Consider the following 20,900-nt stretch of genomic DNA (forward strand, 5'->3'; position numbering starts at 1 on the left):
CTTCTTGACCACATCCTCCACCTGCGAGGCCGATTTAAGAGTCCTGTGGACCCAGACCCCAAGATCCTTCTGATCTTCAACACTGCTAAGACTCCTGCCCTTGATAGTGTACTCGTTCATCCCGTTGGTTCTGCCAAAATGGATGACTACACATTTATCCGCGTTGAAGTCCATCTGCCACTTCTCCACCCAGTCCTGCATCCTACTTATGTCCTGCTGCAACTTTTGACATCCTTCCAGACCATCCACAACACCACCGACCTTCGTGTCATCAGCGAACTTACTTACCCATCCCTCCACTTCCTCATCTAGGTCATTTATGAAAATGACAAACAGCAAGGGTCCTAGAACAGATCCCTGGGGCACTCCACTGGTGACTGACCTCCATGCCGAAAAAGACCCATCCACAACCACTCTCTGCCTTCTGCAGGCAAGCCAATTCTGGATCCACAAGGCCAAAGGCCCTAATTCATATTCATTTCCACTTACCATACTCTTACTGAAATTGACTGCTTCCAGTTTCTCTTCACCTTTCACTCCCATGTTTACACAAATGGCAGAAACCAGTAATACCTCAATCATCAGCTGTAGGAGTACAATGATATAGACTTGGAAAGAGGAAACAGACTACAGGAGAAATGGAGGATGAAAAAGGACAAAGTGTAATTTTTCTGGAGTTTCCCAGGCTTATTTGCTGAAGTTAGCAGACAGTTGGGAGAACGCCATGCGTAGCAAGAATATGAATTACAAAGAAATTACCACTTGATTCTGCACTCTCCCACTTTACAAAATAGAGATGCTGACTTGTATTTTCTGTTTTCTTTACCTAATCTTTCTTCTCAAGGCTTTCAAAATAACTGAAAATGCATTTGATTTCAGGACTTTTATTCAGAACTTCTCAAACAAAACTCATAACAATTGCTCATTTAAACACAAACTGCTGCCCTGATACCATTTAGATGTAGCACAAAATATAAAGACCTGCACCATGGTCTTCCTCATTGTTCTTCTCACCATATTCATTCAGGTCTGCTACTTTCCTTGTTGACTGCAATTGTAGGACATGAGCTGGTTTTGCTTTGAAGAGTTCAGTACTTAAATTGTTCTGATATTTTATACAAAAAAGTTATCCCTAAAAATGGTTTTCTGAAGACTCTTTTAGTAATTTTTCCCTGAAGAGGCAGCTTCTTATAAACAGGATTATGTCTGATTGTTACTAATCATGGATTCTTTAGTCTGACAATGTGCTGGGAACCTGTATATGAATGCAGGGCTCTTGAACTTCTTGTAGAGGTTCAGGCTTCTAACAAAAAACATAATTACACAGTATTTTAAACAGAAAATGCTACTACAGACAACTTGTCATTTTCCTGTTTTTGCTTTTTCTTATGCAAGTCCAAATAACAAAGGCTTAACTTAGTAAAGAAATCAATTTAGTCAAAGAGGTGTACCTCCCCTTATTTACATTTTGCCCATTGTTCACGGTTTGTACATGCTGAGTAGTACTTTGTTGCGAGGTAAATCCAGCTTTACTTGCATATTTCTGAAATAGTGTTTGAATGCTACTTTAGGAATACTAAGCTTGGAGCTGATATAATGCAAGTGTGATACAGGAAACTGGATATATGTTAAAACTTTGGATACGACATAGATGCTGTAATAATGGTTCTTAAGTTAAAAGGCCAGGTCAAATGGGTAAAATGTTCACAAATCAAATTTCAAGTTTATCAGTCACAGTTTACGTAAGCTTTCCTTCTCCTTTACTGTCACATAACTAGGACATCAATTGAAGCTACGTCAATAGGTTAGAAAATGCAGAGACTGCTACATAATTTGCAACCATTTCCACTTGCAACGCAATGATTTGATGTTCGATCAAAATATAGCAAAAATATAAATTGTTAGTGAGGAAAAATAAAATCTAGTTATTGTCACAGGCCGTTTGCAACCATCCAACAGGAAGTACTAACAAGCACTCTATCACCCCAGCATCCAGAGTCCAATCCAGTGGCTTAAGCCACTGCAGTTATGTCTGTCAATGTGATGTCTATTGCTATCTTCAAGGTCACATTTATGTTCCTAAGTCTATTAGGCTTTGGACTGAAACTTCTTGCACCAACTTCAAACAAGATTCTGGTGTTGAATTGGACATAATGTTTACACCAAGGCACAGATTTTCAGCTATGTGTTGGGTACACAGGAGAAATCCTGGTTCCACAAACCTAACTTTTAAAAATGGCTGCCCGGACATCAGATTTTCAATCCAGTGGAGATGGCTAGATTAGAAGTTGGGCCAGATGATCACAGAAGTAGTGGTGATCAGCCTCCCAATAAAGGGGCAACACTTTAGGACCATCAGGAGGAGGAACTTCTTCAGCCAGAGGGTGGTGAATCTATGGCATTCATTGCCACAGAAGGCTGTGGAGCCAGGTCATTGAGTATATTTAAGATAGACATAGACAAGATTCTTAATTGGTAAGGAGGTCAAAGGTACAGCGAGAAGGCAGGAGAATGGGATTGGGAAATTTATCAGCCATGATTGAATGGTTGACTTGATCAGCTGAGTGGTCTAATTCTGCTCCTATATCTTATGGTCTTCTGGTGGGTGTGGAGGAATGCTGGGCAGGCGGCCTTCCTAAGGGATCCAGCAGTTCTAAAAATGAAATAAAACATCCTTCCAGTCCCTGCCCCTCAAACCGCAATGCTTCCCCAAGCCCCATCTATGCCAACCCATGCTACTTCATGTCCTATGCCCACTCCATAATCCCTCATGCCCTTTATGGCACGTATGCCCCAGTATTCATCCCCACAGCCTTTTTCACCCTTATACCAACTTAGTTCCAACACTCATGACAACCCCTTTACCTTACACTTACTATGCCAATTCACCCAGTATTCACTAGGGCAGACTTCCGAAACCATAGAGATTAAATAAAATTCTATAAAATAGGTGCAATGCCATATTGAAACAAAAACACATTCATAAAAAACCCACTTACTATATTTACATACATTCCTTCAATTAAAACCTTATTAATAAACATTTAATGCACAGTCCCTTATAACAATCTGCGTAGTCCTACAGTCTATAATCACTTGTAGCTGTTAAGTGCTAGGGCAAACACTTTAATATATGGTATTAAAATCAGATATGTAACACCAGCCCAGTAATGAAAACCCTCAACTTATGACAACAGAATGAAATAGCAAGCAGTTTATTTTTTGTTTAACATCCCAGAGATATTTTTCAAAGATTTAAAGGGCAGGACTTTTAAATGACATGGCAGCTTGACAGGCCACTTTGACAGGTGCTTTTGACAGGTCCTCTTGATGCTTTTGACAGGTCCTCTTGACAGGTGCTTTTGAGAGTTGATTTTGACAGATCTGTTGACAGTTCCAATGAGTTTGACAGTTAATGAGCTTATGCACTTTTTATGCGTATTCATGGTTATTTTTAACAATTCCAAAGGGCATCTTATCCTCCCCAAAAAGCACCAGATTGCCTTCAAAGGTACCCAGGGATCAGATCCAAAGGGGCATTCCAGCTACCCAAATGAATCCACGAAGTTCAGACCTGCTCTTACCAAGTCTGATATCACTCTCCGGCCTACCAGAATCCAAACTGAGTGCAGGCAGCTGATGATATAAATTGCCAGCTGCCTCTGTAAATCTCCCCATTCCCAACCCTCGAACATTAGTTCAGGGATAGAACTCAGGGTTTTTGGGTACTTCTGCTACTTTCACCACGACGAGGAGGCTGTTATGACAAATCTGGGCCCAAGTTTTATAACCTATTATTTATTACTATAACCAAGTCTCCAGAATACAATGTCAATCCTGATACTGTACTCTAATACGTTTCTCATAGGCCACATGGAAACCAAGATGCAACTCAACACTGGAGTGTACCACCCGACCAAACAAAAACTGGGAGGCAGAACTTAGACTTCAGAGAATACATTATTTTACTTTTTCGCTCCTGAATTCACAAGTGCAAAGTGTAATATAATGTTACAAGCTTCTTTAGCACAGAAGAAAAAAATGGCACAAGAATTTTATTGAAAACCCTACAGCAGAACAAAAGAGACAACATCAACTGCTTCAAATGTTAACTTTTTTTAAAAAAAAGTCTGAAAGCTTCCTTTAGAAAATCCAGTTTGTAAAACATATTTACATAAATGCATTGCCCTACAGTTTAAGATGATTCACTTTTGCGAGTTGAAGAATAGGCTTGACCTAGTCAATGCAGTCAAGATAAACAGTTACCTTAAATTGCATAATTGTAAAAGTAAATATTAAAAATTCAGCCAAATTTTTTTTGGCTAATCCTCCTCCCTCATTCTCTCTTGAAGGCACTATTACTCAGGTCCTGTTTTACAGGCACCAGCTAATGCTACAGTAAACTGGCCAACACAGTCCACTTTGATACTATCCAAGGCTCACCCCTAAAAGCACATTTTGGAGGATTAATCTGATGCCCATTATGAGTAAAAACCCCATCCACCTTAGAGACACCGAGACCAATTATAACAATAAATACTCTGGCTGTGTTTGATGAACTCAGGTCAGACTGAGAAATCATACCTTGGACTTTTTGGTCTCCATTTACTTTAGTACATGGTGCATTTATCCACATTAGGCTATAAACTAAAATAAAGATTACCAACTATTTCAGCATGTATTGGCTTCCAAGTATTAATCACTTCCAGGTCAGAATTGTCATTTTGTTTGAAGTGCTACACAAGTTGGAATCCAGAATTGTCCAAAACTCTCAGTTGCAACTGTAATTAAATGTTTGCATTAGGATATGTACAACAGATATTGCACAACTCTAGATCACTCCTCCAATCTGCCTCTCGTAACACAAAATACAAATATCCCTTTGGTACCATGTTCATCAATTTTTGAGGCTCAAGTGGGGTATTGTGGCATTTGCCAAGAAGCAAATGAAAGCATGTATGATTAAAGATTACAATTTTTATCATTTCAATTTTTTTCCCATCCTCAGCTCCAGGAGTGAAGAAGTGGGATGCTGTCCCGCAGTTGCTGGTCCACTTTACCTCACTTGAATGGCCATCCTTCATGTAGAACAGCAGTCACTATCAACAATATATTTAACTGGAAAGAGCAATGTCTTAGTCAATCTTGCCTGTATTTTCACTTCCAAACAGAAGTCACTGGATTTTTCTCACAGCTTTAACTTGGACCACTGAGACAGTCTATTGCCTGAAATCAACTCGCTCAGCAGGTACTGAAGGCAGAGCACACCTGATCTGTACTGTCACCATGCAATGTGTTTGCCACTGAGGTATAGTTCACAGATTGTCACCATGACTCATTCTGCCTGCCTGCTTCTCCCAACAGTAATCCTAACTGTTTCATTTTATAAAGCCCAGAAAACTGAATTTAAATTACAAAAGGAATGGAAACCATAAAAAGAAAAATGTATTTTTTGCCATCCTAGAAACACTGTACAAGCTTACATGTAATTCAAATATCAATGAAGAATTAAATCTCAGAACTGGTTACTGGAATATCTTATCCTAAGAATTTTAACCTCTGGCTCAGTTATTGCATTTGAGTCAGAATTATATGGTGTTCTTCAAAAGTGGCTGAGGGGACAGTATTTTTCACAATCAAGCACCAATTATTTGAACTGTTACAGAGACAATGCATATTTTGAGGAGAGGTGTGGACATCCAGAGTCAACAGTCAGAAGAATAAAACCTTGCTGTGAATTTCATCGATGGCTGTAAATAGAACTACACTACATTAATCGCAACAAAACACATTACAAATTTTTCTTCTGTTTCCACCAAACTTCAAGCCCACTCAGGATTTCAGATCCAAGCTTTCAGTTCCTGTCATCCATTTTGTTTCCATACCCATCCAAGGAAGTGATGCACTAGCACTCTGTGAATACTACCAGTCAACAAAGTTCTCGAAATTTCAAAAACAAAAGTGGCAGCATCATGGAGAATGTACAAAATGTTGAAATCTTGTTCCTTGGCTGCTGTATGATTGCTGTTCCACTCTTTTTTTCCCCCCTGCAACCACCACCTACCCCAGGCCAGCTCTTCAACACAACATCAAGTCTATGCAACATTCATCAATCTAAAGAGATGATATCTGGGATGCTGCTGCCTCCTCCTCCACCGCCTCCTGCTATGACCCCAGTTTCTGCTCGGCTGGTGCTGCTTCCCTCGTGGTGGTGGGTTGATGAGATGATGCTCCCGACAGTGGTGGGTGTCATAGTCGGTGATCCAACAGCAGAGGAGAGATTGTCCAGAAATATAGATTGACAGTACTGCAGTTGGGGAAATAGAGGGAATAATAAAAGTAAATGAGATATCAATGATCTGATATGAACTTAAGTTTTCTTTGTTGGGAGAAGGGGGCAAACTGTTTTGCTCTCTGTATCATCCCACAGTTGAAGATTCTCAAGTAACATGCCCCCAGACCTCTTGACAGTCACGAGGAGGTAGGCAAAGAGAGTCCTAGAAAAGAAGATTCACTCCCCTTCCTTCTGCAAAAGTGCTTGTTTCTCTGCTTAGCACACGGTGTATCAATGCACCAAAAAGAATTGCTGACATGAAATCCAAGATTTTTTTGTTTCCATTACAGAGGTGTATATTTTTAAGAAGCCAGTCAGGATAGGGTTAAAATTAATTCAGCTAACTTTAAAATGTTATTTAGCCCCTAATCAACCTACCAAAGCAACAGACTAACCTGTGATCTGACCTTGTGATTGTAAAGATATTAAAATTATGCACAGCAGGAACGCATTACTGAGCGCACTGTCATTGCTGTGCATCATTCTGTATCTTAAGGTAAGCAGTGCTCCGAAAGCTCGTGCTACCAAATAAACCTGTTGGACTTTACTTCTTACTGCTGGCTTACAGGATATGTTATTAAATTTAGAATGGTCATTTTGCAGTTAGATCAGAGTTTTTTTTTATTCGTTTAACTCACCCAAGAATTCATTTGGCTGACCATAATAAGTGAGCATATGAGGATGCTTTTAAAACCAGAAGAAAACTTTGATGGAGAAAAAGCAATGGAAGCATGAAAATATTACCATCTGCTCCAGATACTGGACAGCTCTGAATTCTTAAACTATTGCCCATGTTTATCCATTACTGTATTATTTAATTTGAAAATAAATCAATATTTTAGCCTCTTCATCTCAGGTTTTGCATTTGATTTTTTATGATTCAAACAAATGGAATGCAGTACATACTATTGTTATGCCATTCCGTGGAGCTTGGTGCACACTCAGAATGAAACATATAACTTCTGCATTAAAAGGAGAAGGGATGAGGAAGCACTGTGAAACCACTGGAAGGAAAGTTGAATCTTTGAGGAATAAATGTCTGCCAGCAAGTAAATAGTTTAAAAACTAAGGAATCAGGACGATGACAGGTGAAACACTAATCTTTCAGCTCACAAGTGTGGGTTCAAATGCAACCCAGAATTATTAGATGAAATTCCCCTATTTTCAGATTGTAAGGATCCTATGTGAAATGAGTTCCTGCAAGTTCAAAACTTTTCCTGCATTGATAATTTTCTCAAGAGGCTGTGGGAAACTGAAAGCAATGTTACATTGGTACAAGGAGGGCTCTTCTGAAATTGGAACCTGAAACATACGAAGAAATATGCAGGAGTAGACCATTTGGCTTCTCAAACCTGTTCCGTCATTCAATACGATATTGCTGATCTTCTGAACTCCACTTTTGCACCCCTGCTACACGTACTCCTCAATTCCCTGAGATCAAATTTCTATCAATTTCAGCCTTCAGTAAGTCCTAACAATGAAAAATCCAGAATCTTCTGGGATAGAAAATTCCCAAGATTCACAACCCTCGAAAGGAAGAAATTCTCTTCCTCCTCAGTCCAAAGTGATCACCTCCCCCCCTTATCCTGCACATGTTCTAAAGTCCTCAGGCAGAGGACACATCCTCTCAGTATCTACTCTGTCAAGCTCCTTTCAGAATCTTGTAGGTTTCAATGAGATCACCTTTCATTCTTCTCATCGCCAGAAAATACAGACCTAATATACTCAGCCCATCATATGATAGCCCTCATTGCAGAAGTGAATCTTCACTGTATTGCATCCAATGCAAGTATATCCATCCTTAGATACAGAGACAAAACTCTAATTCTCCAAGCGTGGTCTTGCCAAAGTCCCACACAACTCTTGCAAAATCTCCTAATTTTTGTATTCCAATCCCCTTGCATTAAAGGCCAACAAGCCATTTGTGTTCCTAATTGCTTGTTGTACCTGTATGTTTCTTGTACGACCACACACACACCACAAAGTTTCATGCCGTTTAAAAAATATGCTGCTTTTCTATTCATAATACCCCACATACTTCATCTGCAAACTTGTTGCGCACCACTAAACCAGTTTATATCTCACTGCAGCCCATTTTTATTCTTTGTGCACATTGTACAGCAGAGAGAGCTTTATTCTAACTATGTTGTACTTGATCAGAGAATGCTCAGTGCATTCAACAGAAGCTTAAAATGGGCCAAACCCCAGCACCAAGAACACGTGCCTTAATGAACAGAGAAAAATAAACAAAACTAGCCCAATTCTTGTACAGGCCAAGAATTTAAAAGGAAATAAATTCAAAAGACTTGAGTCTATGGATAGGAATTGTGCTCCCATGTCACATAGAGGCAGTAGGTGTAGATGCAGCTCCCACTGATAAAAAAATTGACGTAGATCTCTAGGATAGGGGGATGAAAGATAACGGATGATCTGCAATGGCTGGACAGATTAAAATCCTGGTCAGTTCAAACACACGGTACGATGCGTTTTCATCCACTGGCTCCCTTTCCTCCTCAATGATGACTCAGCGTTAGTCTGTGTAAGGCCAATGAGCACTTCCCAGTCAAAGTTATATGGAGAGCAGACACTCAAGTAGCACAGGTCTCAGAAGCTACTATTGAACACAGCACCATTATGTCTGCCAACAATTCAATAAAGAATAGTGGCAACAAATGAAAGTATTAGGAACTGTGGGGAAAGGGCAGGGTGGTGGAGGAAGAGTTCAAGAGAACAGCATTGGGATGCTGTAACACAGTCACTCTCCCCCAAAACATGCACACTATAAAAGTGCCTATGGTGCCTCAATGTATTACAAAAAAACACTAACTGTGATAATAAAAACTATTTCATGCAGTGCACTGTACTACAAGAAAAGCCACATTACATACATACCTGAGGATCGCCCTGAAATAATGAGAAAAAGTCCAGATCTGAAAAAGAAATTGCATTTGCAAGATAAGGTACCGTATAAAGAAATAATGGATCAAATACGCATGCCCTGTTTTCAAATGCAAAAAAGATTCATGTATAAAACCCATTTGGGTGTATTTTTCACTTAAAATGGAAGCACACATCAACGCACACAAAACCGTGCTCATTTTCCAAGTAGAGGGAGGTGGATCTTGGAGGGGGAAAAAGGGCAGCAAGTAGTTAAAATAGTACAGTACTAATTATATGACAACAAGGTGATCATAGCTGGAAGTATATATCCTACAGTCTGTTGACACTGATGATTGGGCACAGTCAAGCTTATTCAAAAGCTAGAGCACAAATTGATCCTTAGCAACTAAAGTTTTCATCATGGCCAACATATAGATTTGTAAAAATACAATATAATTTTATGTTAATCATTTACATGACCATCTTGGCCTGAATACATCACCCAGTGGCCACTAAATTGCAGATTGCCACGAGTCATTTGTTTTAGAAAGGGTAATTCAATATTATGGTGAGGTTACATCCTCAAAAAAGATGCTGAGTAAATTGGATCCATCAGGAAAAATCAAGAAAATGGGAATGTGTTCAGTTGGTTGTATGTTTTAAAAACTATTTAAAAATGAAAACTATTTAATGGTCGGAACAGTTTGGTTAGGTTAATGGAACTAATCTTTTTGCTAATGTTGATGAGCCTGGCAACAGATGTTTACTTAAGGCAAGTTGGTAACAATGGAGAATAGAACATCAAGGGTTTGAGTAAGATGTTAAAGGTTAAAGAGGAGCCAAGGTGCAAACTTTGTAATTACATTCTAAAAGGTGGTCTCACAAAATGAAGGTAATTGAGTTTCCCTTCTGAAGTGCAAGTTTAGATAGATCAAAAGGGAAAACAGTATATCTGAAAACCATTCAACCTATGCAGTGTTAGCCGTTTTGAGATCCCAGCCTACCTCAAGAAAAGCTATTTGAACTCCCAGCAAGCTTTGTCTGTGGAAAAGCTTGCTTGAACAACCAGTTATTCTGTTCTACATCAGAAGCAACCATTAAAAATAATTAACTGCCTGGTGTGGTAACTGTTACTGGATTATGCTATAGTTTCTAAAATGTATAGGATGTTGTGTGAGGAGAATTATCTCTGAAGTCAGGGAACTAAAGGTGTCTGGAACTGGCTATAATTAATGGTACTGTGTATAGCCATTGAGTTGGTCATGTGTATTTCTAGTTCACCTTATTGTCATTTATTTCAGCATTTAATAAATTTGTTTAAAATCATCACAACAACACCTCAGATTTCACTCTTTCTTAACATATCAAATTGCAAAATACAGTTGAGAGCAGGTGTTTCAAGTTTCCCTTCTGGGATTTGGAACACCTTGGCGTTTACCATTAGCTGTGCTTTAAACATTCGAGTTTAAGAAAATGAGAGGGGATGTTTGGAATTCACTCCCCCACAGGGTTTTGAGTGTTCCATTGCTGAATATACTTCAAGCCAAGATGGTATTGGTCTCTTAGTGAATCATGGGATACGCGAGTGGGCAGGAAAATGGAGTTTAGACCGAAGATCAGCCATGATTATATTGAATGGTGGAGCAGCCTCAATGAGCCATAGGGTATACTCTTGCTCCTATTTCTAATGTTCTCCATAAGGAAAGGGGTGTAAACAGTTCCTTGTGCCACACTTGAATGATTACATCCCACCCCCACTCCTTTGGGAAAACCCCAGAAATTCCAGCACAACATAAAAAGGGTTGAAGGCCATTGACTCTTATTTCTTGTCATTGTCTGAGAATAAATATTCCTCAGGCACTGATAAGACAATTGGCTCTCAATTTCTACCAGTGTTCATGGTGGAGAGATTTAACATGAGAAATCGTTGCATGGGGAAAAAAGGAACTGACGGATATAGTGAAGTAATCAGGATAGAGTCATTGAGTCAAACAGTGCAGAAAAGGCCCTAAGGCCCATTGAGTCTGCACTGAAAATATCTATCACTAAAGGTGCACTAATCCAATATCCTTGAATACGATGATATTTCAGATGCTCATCCAAATATTTTTAAAGGCAGTAAGATTTCCAACTCGACTACCTTTTTAGGTAGTGCATTCTAGATTCCCACAACCCTCGAGTGAAAAGATTAGTGGGATTAAACTAACTCATGTGGGAAAAACACTGTCTTCATTGAGCTGTAAACATTCTAGGATTTCATGATAACATTGCTCAAGGAAGCCACCTGATGCTTTGCAGCTCAGCATGTTAATGCACTTAGCACCTGAACCACAGAACTTAGGCAAGCCTCCAATTCCATCTATTTATGTTTAGATAGTGTTAAAACTAAAGCTAAAAAAGGAAGAGAGGAAAACCTTTGTTAGAAGGAACAAGCGCAAGGATGTTGGAGGATGGCAGGATTGGATATAGCAGTGATGCACACACCCACCACGTACAAAATGGAACAACTTTACTTTTGGACTCATACTTGTGTGAATTTCAGATAAATTACCAGAACACAGCTAACATGCCTGGTACTATTCCTCAGCATCAATCCTTGCCTTCTGTACAGAGTGAGAGAAAAGAGGAACCACCTTTTTTAAAAGCATAAATGGAGAAATACTTGATATCACATCCTGTCCTTACTTTGAATCTCATGCGAAAGTGTTCCCATTGTTGAGTGATGGAATGTGGCTGGATAATCCGCTAACTGAGGCAGGAAACTTGTGTCAACCGTTGTGACATTTGGCAATCGAACTGAAGGTGGCTGATAAGCAAGAACCCTATCATTCAGGGCAAAAGAAAAATCAGTTAACACTTTCAATAAATATGGACCATGTTAAAATAAACCACTGAATGCATTGTTACCATCAGCTCAACAAATTAATACACTATTTGGTGTGGGCTCAAGTCATTATCGGCTATGAATCCATAGGAGTCAAAGTCTCCATGCAGTGGTCCCTGCTACAAAATGTACCTGTGGATATTTGGTGAGGACAGAAGCAGGGTCAGTTATGATACTGCTTTTTCATCATGAAAGTTAATAATCATTTTCCATTCTGAAAGTGTGTCATGTGAACAAGGAAAAAAATTATTGGCAGCATCTGTGGTACCATATCCAGCAGCAGTGATAACAGGAACAAAGGATGGCCCAAAAAGAAAAGGTAAAATCAGTGAAAAAAGCTACATCTTTTTGCAGATAATGAGAAAAAATTGCTTAGGAGTACAGTAACAAATGCAAAACACACACTCTTAATAATTCTGTCTACTAACCCTTTACTGGCAGTGTCATCTGTATCCGCTGGGTATAAGCACCTTTTCTTTAGTGGAGGTTCTGCCTCCTCATCAGAGGAAGAGCTATCAATGGTAAGATCTATAACTTCAACCTTCTTGTTGTTACTTGTTTCATTGGCTGGCACTGCAGAGGCGGTTTTGTTGGTGACATTTGAAGTTGCTGGAATTAGAAAACAATTTGTATTGCTATAAGGAAAAAAGGGGAAGATCACCAAGTGCTAGATATCTAAAATAAAAACAAAATACTTGACATGTCAGTCATCGACTGTGGAAAAAATTCAGATCAATGAAGTTTTAGGTATATATCCTTCATCAGATCTAAAAGATCGTAATCTATCTTTTCTCCATAGATGCCAGGTGATTTGCATTTTCTATTTGCATATTTGTAACAGATCTTTTTAACTGACCAAAAGTTTGCCACAATGCTGACAGTCAACTAAACTTTTCCCTTTCCCATTTCAAATTTCTCCTTCCTTATAAAATATCATTCCCAAACCAAGAATGCAGGCAAATTGTTTCATAACATTGTGACAACTCTAATCTGTAAATGCAGAGGAGGCAGTACACTCCAATTTGACTCATTTTTCTTCATATTAAAGGACATCCAAGTGGTTGAAAAGCACAGGATAAAAAATTAAGAAGCAATAGTTAGTGATGATAAGCTTGCTCCAGGAAAACATTAGAACAGCCCAGTCTGGCAATGACAAAAGGTAGCAGACTGGCTGAGGCTGTGGTGGAAGAGGGTAATATGACAGACATGTACTAAGCTGATATTTGTAGTGGAAAGGTTATGGTGTTTGGAACTGGAAGCTCAATTCAGGATCAAATAGGTCCCAGAGATTGGAAATAATCCCATGCAACCTGAGGTTGTGCCCAGAAAAAGAGAAGGGAATGGTGGCAAGGATATGGAGCTCATAACAGCAGACGACAGCTTTGGACTTTCCAAAGTAGAACCAATCATCTCTGCATCTTTCTCTTCAGTCTTGTATCTTTGGCCCACCATAGTCTCAGTTGTTCAAAGCCTTTATTTAGTTTTTAATATTGTTATCTCCGAAACAAATCCTGCACACTCATCATACCTATCCTTGCTGATCTACCAAAGGCTTCAAATAAAAACATACTCCTCTTTAAATCCCTCCATGGCCCTATTCCTTCCCACTCTGCAATCTTCTCTCGTCTAATAACACCTATAACTCTGGTACTGATTGCAACCACTTCTGCGCAGCCTTCCCTCCTTTTGCTGCCCCAATGATTGCAAAGCCTTCAGTTGCCTCAGTCCCACTCTGAAACACCCCCCCTCATTCTCTCCTTTTATCACGCTCTTTAAAACCGACCCCGTTTACAAAGTTTTTTTAGACATCTCCTTCCTTGGTATTTCTAGTATTAACTCCTCCTTTGGTTCAGCACCTCTTTTAAGTACCCAGAAACTATTATTTTAAATGAAGTCACTGCAGAAATACCGCTAACCCAAAGTTAGGGTTTGAAAGTTTGTATACAGAATACCTATTAATTCAAGAAATACAGGTATATAGCATGGCTATACAGAAGACAGGTCCAGTCAGCAGGTTCTATTAAAGCCATGTTTTAGCATCCAATTTGACCATATTGACTTAGCAAGAAAGATTTTGCAACTGATATGCCACTATCACACCATAACTCTCATCATTGAAACAACCTCAGTGAAGTGTATAGTACAACAAAAAAAAGCACAATCAACTCAAGTAGCCCACCTTGCGACTATGTTGATTGGCTCACCACCATGTGGTCAGTTACCTCTGACAACTGGCACTAATGGTGGATGGCACAGACAGAAAGAACACAAAGAAAGAGAAAAACGAGCAAAAAAAAAGTTAGAGGTGGAATATCTCACGTTCTACTTTTCAAACTAGCTTTATAAAATATCAAATCATAGAAAAATGCAAAAAAGGCAAATAACCAAAGCTTAGAATTGTGATCTCTTCCCAAACAAAGTATCCACACATTCCAGAACTCACATGTAAGCTCAACTTTTGTACATTGTGAATTGGATAATTTTAAAGATTCTTTCTTCGGCCTCATTGGGCACCAGGAGCCATCTTCTTGAAACTTAATCTCATCTACATCTGTGCAAGAATTCAGGATTTCCATGAACAGACTGGAAGAGAAAACTAAAGGTTATTACAATACTGTAAAATCAAGTTGTAATCTAAAACACCATCACATAAAGCTTTGATATTTCATTCTATGTGGACATAGCGTGTAACCTCCCACCCAGAAAATGAATACCTAATCCTGAGTGGAGTAAAGTGATTAGGTAAGATTCAAACTGGTTTTACCCTGAAGATCTTAGAATAGGGATAAATATAGGCTGTAAACTGGGTGTCACAATATTCCTTTAAGTGGCTCTGCAGGCCTAATGAGGGTGACTAGGCCAGTAAAGAAACAATGCTTGCAGATTTCAAGTCCTGCCATTGAGTGACAGGACAGACAGCATCAGTGAAATGGAAAGTTGCTGCTGCGCTACATCCTGCAGCTATTTAGATCTAGTTTCCTTCCTTAGTTCAAAGATAGGTTAGGTTAATTCTCCATGTTAAATTGCTCCTGAGTGTCAAGGAGATGAGCAGGGTAACTATGTGCGGTTACGGGGCTAGAGCTTGAGTGGGACTGTTGTTAGTGCGGACCCAATGGCCCTCTTCTGCTCTGTAGGGATTCTACGATTTGAAAATATCACACGGACAGCTCCCAAGCTTTGAACTAGACGTTGGAGCAGTGGAAATGTACTGAGCCGACATGGAGTTCCAAGAGGGCAACATTTGAGCCCCCCCCCCCTCCCCAGGGAGGCTGAGGGCAGTGATTGAGAACACAAGGCCTTGGTGCTCATTTATTTAACGTTTGGTCTGGAAGTTGGTCCTCACGCCCTGTTTCCATGTGTGCTGTCTATTACTCTTCTTCTAACTATCAGTATCTCCCCGCTCCTAAAAATCAAAATCAAAATCAATCCTGCCTTGTCAACTAGGAATCGGAGGAAAAATGATGTGTGTAGATTTTTTACTCAATAATGAGTTGAGATTTTTGATCTGATTGCCGAGACCCTACCTTGGTTCTGAAATTTGAAAAGATTTTTTTAGGACAAGTTTACACGAGATTGACTTTTATATAAATGTATACACAATCTCTGCAAACTCCTATGCATTGTATAAACTCTCCAATCTACTGGTTTAATTTTTTGTCTATCTTGTAGAAAAATCTGGAGACACTATTTGCTTAAAATAGGCTGGTGTTAAAACAGTATTGCTACCAATGATGTTAACATACCCATCTATTATTAAGCTTTCGTAGGATGCCTTTTTGTCACACACTGGACAAATCCATGTGGGCTTCTTTTCATTCATCTGAAGGTACAGGGCAGCATCAAAGCATTGCAAGTGTGTACAGGTAACTGCGCGGCATGGGACTGTCAGCCGCATCTTCCCCAACTATAAAACCAAAAAATAGATTAATCTTCCGACGATATTTAAAATCAATAGACCTAAACCTAGTGTCTATCTTTGTAAAAGTAAATTCTACTAAAAACTAAAGTCTACTTTAGTGAAAATCTATTACACTCGTATTTACACTTCTCTCTGCATTTTCTTTATTCGTGACAATAATTTGAAGTTCAGCAACAGAATTCAGAAAAAACACCCTTGCGTCTAACCAAATTGGGAACTACAAAAAGGTAAGTTTTAACAGCAAACCATAAGATAGATCTTTGATATTGAAAAATACTGATGTGAGTCAAATTTTTTTTATAAAGGTTTTTCTTCAAACTTCCTACTAGCAAAGCTCTCTTTAAAAAAAAAACTGTAGTTAACTATCAGCGAATAATATTTGTGCCATTTCTCTGGGATTTCTGGCTAAGTTACAATGGGAGATCAAAAGAACCCTTCTAGAAATTCCAGGCTCATACAAGTACTTGCTCAAATTGAAGCATCTAGATATCACATTTTGGAGAACTTAGGACTTTGAACTTCAAAGCATCACTAGCACATTAAAAACAATGAAGCAGAATAGGCAGTCCAAAGCAGAACTTGCATGAGGACACAGAGAAGGAAGCTACCACACAGTGTAACAACTCTCACTCCCTGTCAAAAACTGATCAATAAGTGACAGAAATTGAAGGAACTTACTGGGCACATCAATGAAACTCTTAGGCTTGTGGTTGCAATCTCACTATCAGGATCTGCAGTCAGCTTCTCTTTAACTAAAAAAGACACAAGGTGAGCAAGTCACAATTATAGCCAGATTACTGGTGTTTAACAGGAGGTTGAACTGGACCTGCTTACGCCAAGTCGTGCATTTTTTTTATTCATGGGACATGGACATTGCCAGCTGGCCAGCATTTACTGCCCATCCCAAGTTGTGCTGCAAGGTTTAGGCACGCTGTGGAAAACAAGAAAGAATGATCCTGAGTAAGAATGATTAACTGGGGAAAATGCCAACTTTGATGGGCTAAGAACAGACCTGGACAAAAGTTTGGAAAGAAAAACGATGGCTGAATGATGGGCTACTTTCATAAGAACATAAGAACTAGGAGCAGGAGTAGGCCATCTGGCCCCTCGAGCCTGCTCCGCCATTCAATAAGACCATGGCTGATCTCTACATGGGCTCAGCTCCACTAACCCACCACTCACAATAGCTCTCAATTCCTTTACTGTGCAAAAATCTATCTTTGCCTTAAAAACATTCACTGAGGTAGCCTCAACTGCTTCACCAGGCAGGGAGTTCTACAGGTTCACAACCCTTTGGGTGAACTTCTTCCTCAACTCAATCCTAAATCTGTCCCCCAACCCCCTTATTTTGAGGGGCCATGCCCCCTTGTTCTAGTTTTTACCAGTCAGTGGAACAGCCTCCCTGCTTCTATCTTATCTATTCCCTTCATAATTTTATAGGTTTCTATAAGATTCCCTCTCGTTTTTCTAAATTACAATGAGCATAGTCCCAGTCTACTCAGTCTGCCCTCATAAGCCAACGCTCTCAATTCTGAAATTAATCTATAAATTTCCTCTGCATTCCCTCCAGTGCCAGTATATCTTTTCTCAAATAAGGAAACCAACACAGTACTCCAGGTGTGGCCTCACCAGCACCTTATATAGCTGCACCATAACTTCCCTGCTTTTAAACTCCATCCCTCTAGCAACAAAAAACAAAATTGCATTTGCCTTCTTAATTAACTGCTGCACTTGTAAACCAATTTTTTGCACAAGGATACCCAGGTACCTCTGCATAGCAGAATGCTGCAAATTTTTTACCATTTAAATAATGGTCCATTTTGCTGTTATTCCTGCCAAAATGGATGACCTCACATTTACCAACATTGTACTCCATCTGCCAGATCCTTATCCATTCACTTAAACTATCAATAACTCTCTGCAGACTTTGCTCTACCACTCATCTTAATGTCATCTGTGAACTCTGACACACCATACTTGGTCCCCAAATCCAAATGATCAATGTAAATTGCAAACAATTGTGGTCCCAACACTAATCCCTAAGGCACACCACTAGTCATTGATTGCCAACCAGAAAAACACCCATTTATCCCCACTCATTGCTTTTATTTAGTTAACCTATCCACTATCCATGCTAATATATTACCCATAACGTTGTGCACCTTTATCTTATGCAGCAACTTTTTGTGTAGCATCTTGTCAAATGCCTTCTGGAAATCCAGGTGCACCACATCCAATAGTTCCCCATTGTTCACTGCACTCAATGTCCTCAAAGAATGTCAGTAAATTAGTTAAACACGACTGTCTTCCATGAACCCATACTATGTCTTCCCAATGGGGCAATTTCTATCCAGATGTCTCATTATTTCTTCCTTCATAATAGATTCAAGCATTTTCTTCATTACAGGATTTAAGCTAACTGCCCACTTTTTGTCTACTTTTTTTAAACAGTGGCATCACATTTACTGTTTTCCAATTTGCCAGAAAACCACCCCAGAGTCCAGCAAATTTTGGTAAATTACCACAAGCACATTTGCTATTTCCCCTGCCATCTCCTTTAGTACCCTGGGATGAATTCCATCAGGGCCAGGAGACATGTCTACCTTTAGGCTCATTAGTTTGCCCAATACCATCTCTTTATTGATCACGATCATTTCTAGGTCCTCACATGCCATAGCCTCCTTGTCATCAATTTTTGGCATAAAGTATACAATTATTTAGGCTTCATTAATAGAGGCACAGAGTACAAGATAATTATGTTGAACTTGTATAAGACACTAGTCTGACCCCAGCTAAAGTACTATGCCCAGTTATGGATGCGCACTTTAGGAAGTACGTGAAGGCATTGGAGAAAGAACAAAAAAGATTCCGGGGTGAAAAACCTAAGTTATGAAGATAGATTGGAAAAGTTAGGACTGTTTTCTTCGGAGAAAAGACAGAGAAGATTTGATAGAGGTTTTCAAAGTCATGAGGGATCTGGAGAAGATAGATAAGGAGAAACTGAAACCACTCATAAAAAGGATTGAGGATGACAAGGAGGCACATCTTTAAAATAATTGGCATAAGCAGCAAAACAACAGTACAAAAAAGTTCTTCAAGCAGTCAGCATTTAAGATCGGGAATAACTGGTTACCGATGGAAGGAATGACCTAATAATCAAAGTGGTATGTCGGTTTTGCAAGGGAATGGCCACAGGAGATTCTTGCGCTGCCTGCCTAGTCCTCTTGCACTGCTTGTGATAACCCATTTCTTTCCTGCTTGTCTTGAGCCTGCAATGTGACCACCTCTCTATACACGCTTTCCACAATATTCTCTGCCCACAGATGCTCCATAGTCTCCCAGCCGCTGGTCCCACTTCACAACCCAGGCTTCTAAGAGCTGCAGCTGGAGACAGATCCCGCACACATGTTGGAACTGGAAACTGGAAATGTTCCTGGCTTCCCACATAGAGGAGGGGTACTCCACAGCATTGAGTTCTCCTGCCATGACTTATCCTTTTAAATTAAACCTGTTAGAAGATACTTAAAATCAAAATATTACTCCAAAGCCGTTCTTCCCTGGTCTTTGTTACTACAGAATATAGTCCTTACAACTATAAGCCACAAACTAAAATCCTTACAAACTATAATTAGGCTGATTGATTGGGTACTAAATTGTCCCTAAATTGGACCTCCCTGATCCTCGCACATTAGGCGTAGACTAAAATCATGAATAGGTCACTGAGACAGTGGGACGGCGGCGTGGGCTCGTTGGGCCGAAGGGCCTGTTTCCCGTGCTGTGTTGTTCTTTTGTTTTATAAGTAGAAAATACTTATCTTGATTTGATTTATTATTGTCACATGTATTTGTATAGTGAAAAATACTGTTTCTTGCGCACTATACAAACAAACATACCATTTACAGAAAAGAAAAAGAGAGGGTGCTGAATGTAGTGTTACACTCATAGCTAGGGTGTAGAGAAAGATCAACTTATTTAAGGAAGGTTTATTCAAAAGTCTGATGGCAGCAGGGAAGCAGCTGTTCTTGAGTCAGTTGGTGCGTGACCTCAGGTTTTTGCATCATTTTCCTGACAGAAGGAGGTGGAAGAGAGTGCATCCGGGATGCGTGGTGCCCTTAATTATGCCAGCTGCGGGAGGTGTAGACAGAGTCAATAGATGGGGGGGCTGGCTTGTGTGATGGACTGGGCTTCGTCCATGTCCCTGTGTAGTTTCACGTGGTCTTGGACAGAGCAGGTGCCGCACCAGCTGTGATACAACCAGAAAAGATGCTTTCTATGGTAGACCCGTAGGAGTTGTAGCAGACATACCAAATTTCCTAAGCTTCCTGAGAAAGTAGAGGGGTTGGTCGGCTTTCTTAACTATAGCATGGAGGGACCTGGATAAATTGCTGGTGATCTGGACACTTAGGAACTAGAAGCTCTCGACCATTTTCACTACATTCCCCTTGATGTAGACATGTCCTCCATTACACTTCCTCAAGTAGATGACTATCTTCTTCATTTTGTTGGCACTGAGGGAGAGGTTATTGTCATCACACCGTTTCACCAGATTCTTTAAGTCTTTCTTGTACTCCATCTCATCATTGTTTGAGATCCAACCCACAGTAGTGGTGTCACCAGCAAACTTGAAAGTCAAGATGGAGTGGAATTTGACCAGTCATAGGTGTATAAGGAGTATAGCAACAGGCTGAGAATACAGCCTTGTGGGGCACGGGCGTTGAAAATAATCGAGGTGGTGTTGCTTAACCTCACTGATTGGTGCCCGAGGGTTAGGAAGTCTAGGATCCAGTTGCAAGGGAGGAGCCATGTCCTAGGCCGTGGAGTTTGGAGATGAGTTTTGTAAGAATAATGGTGTTGAAGGCTGAGCTGTAGTTAATAAACAGGAG

The 20,900-nt window shown here is 39.8% G+C and overlaps 1 protein-coding gene across 4 annotated transcripts in view; it reads right to left on the reverse strand.

Moving 5' to 3' along the window:
- Positions 1 to 914: 914 nt before the first annotated feature.
- The window catches only part of pias2 (protein inhibitor of activated STAT, 2), a 46,667-nt gene continuing 26,681 nt past the window's right edge, over positions 915 to 20,900 (reverse strand). For all 4 annotated transcript variants that reach the window (XM_080204166.1, XM_080204360.1, XM_080204251.1 and 1 more), the window contains 7 exons: positions 16,696 to 16,769; positions 15,842 to 16,002; positions 14,542 to 14,681; positions 12,527 to 12,707; positions 11,900 to 12,036; positions 9,227 to 9,264; positions 915 to 6,307 (listed from right to left, as the gene is read on the reverse strand). In XM_080204166.1, coding sequence (XP_080060292.1) covers positions 6,110 to 6,307; positions 9,227 to 9,264; positions 11,900 to 12,036; positions 12,527 to 12,707; positions 14,542 to 14,681; positions 15,842 to 16,002; positions 16,696 to 16,769 — 929 coding nt within the window. In that variant the 3' untranslated portion in view covers positions 915 to 6,109. The remainder of the gene's footprint in view (positions 6,308 to 9,226; positions 9,265 to 11,899; positions 12,037 to 12,526; positions 12,708 to 14,541; positions 14,682 to 15,841; positions 16,003 to 16,695; positions 16,770 to 20,900) is intronic.

The sequence above is a fragment of the Carcharhinus amblyrhynchos genome, chromosome 1 (assembly GCF_965287045.1).
Source record: "Carcharhinus amblyrhynchos chromosome 1, sCarAmb.v2.hapA, whole genome shotgun sequence".
In the NCBI taxonomy this organism is placed as follows: domain Eukaryota; kingdom Metazoa; phylum Chordata; class Chondrichthyes; order Carcharhiniformes; family Carcharhinidae; genus Carcharhinus; species Carcharhinus amblyrhynchos.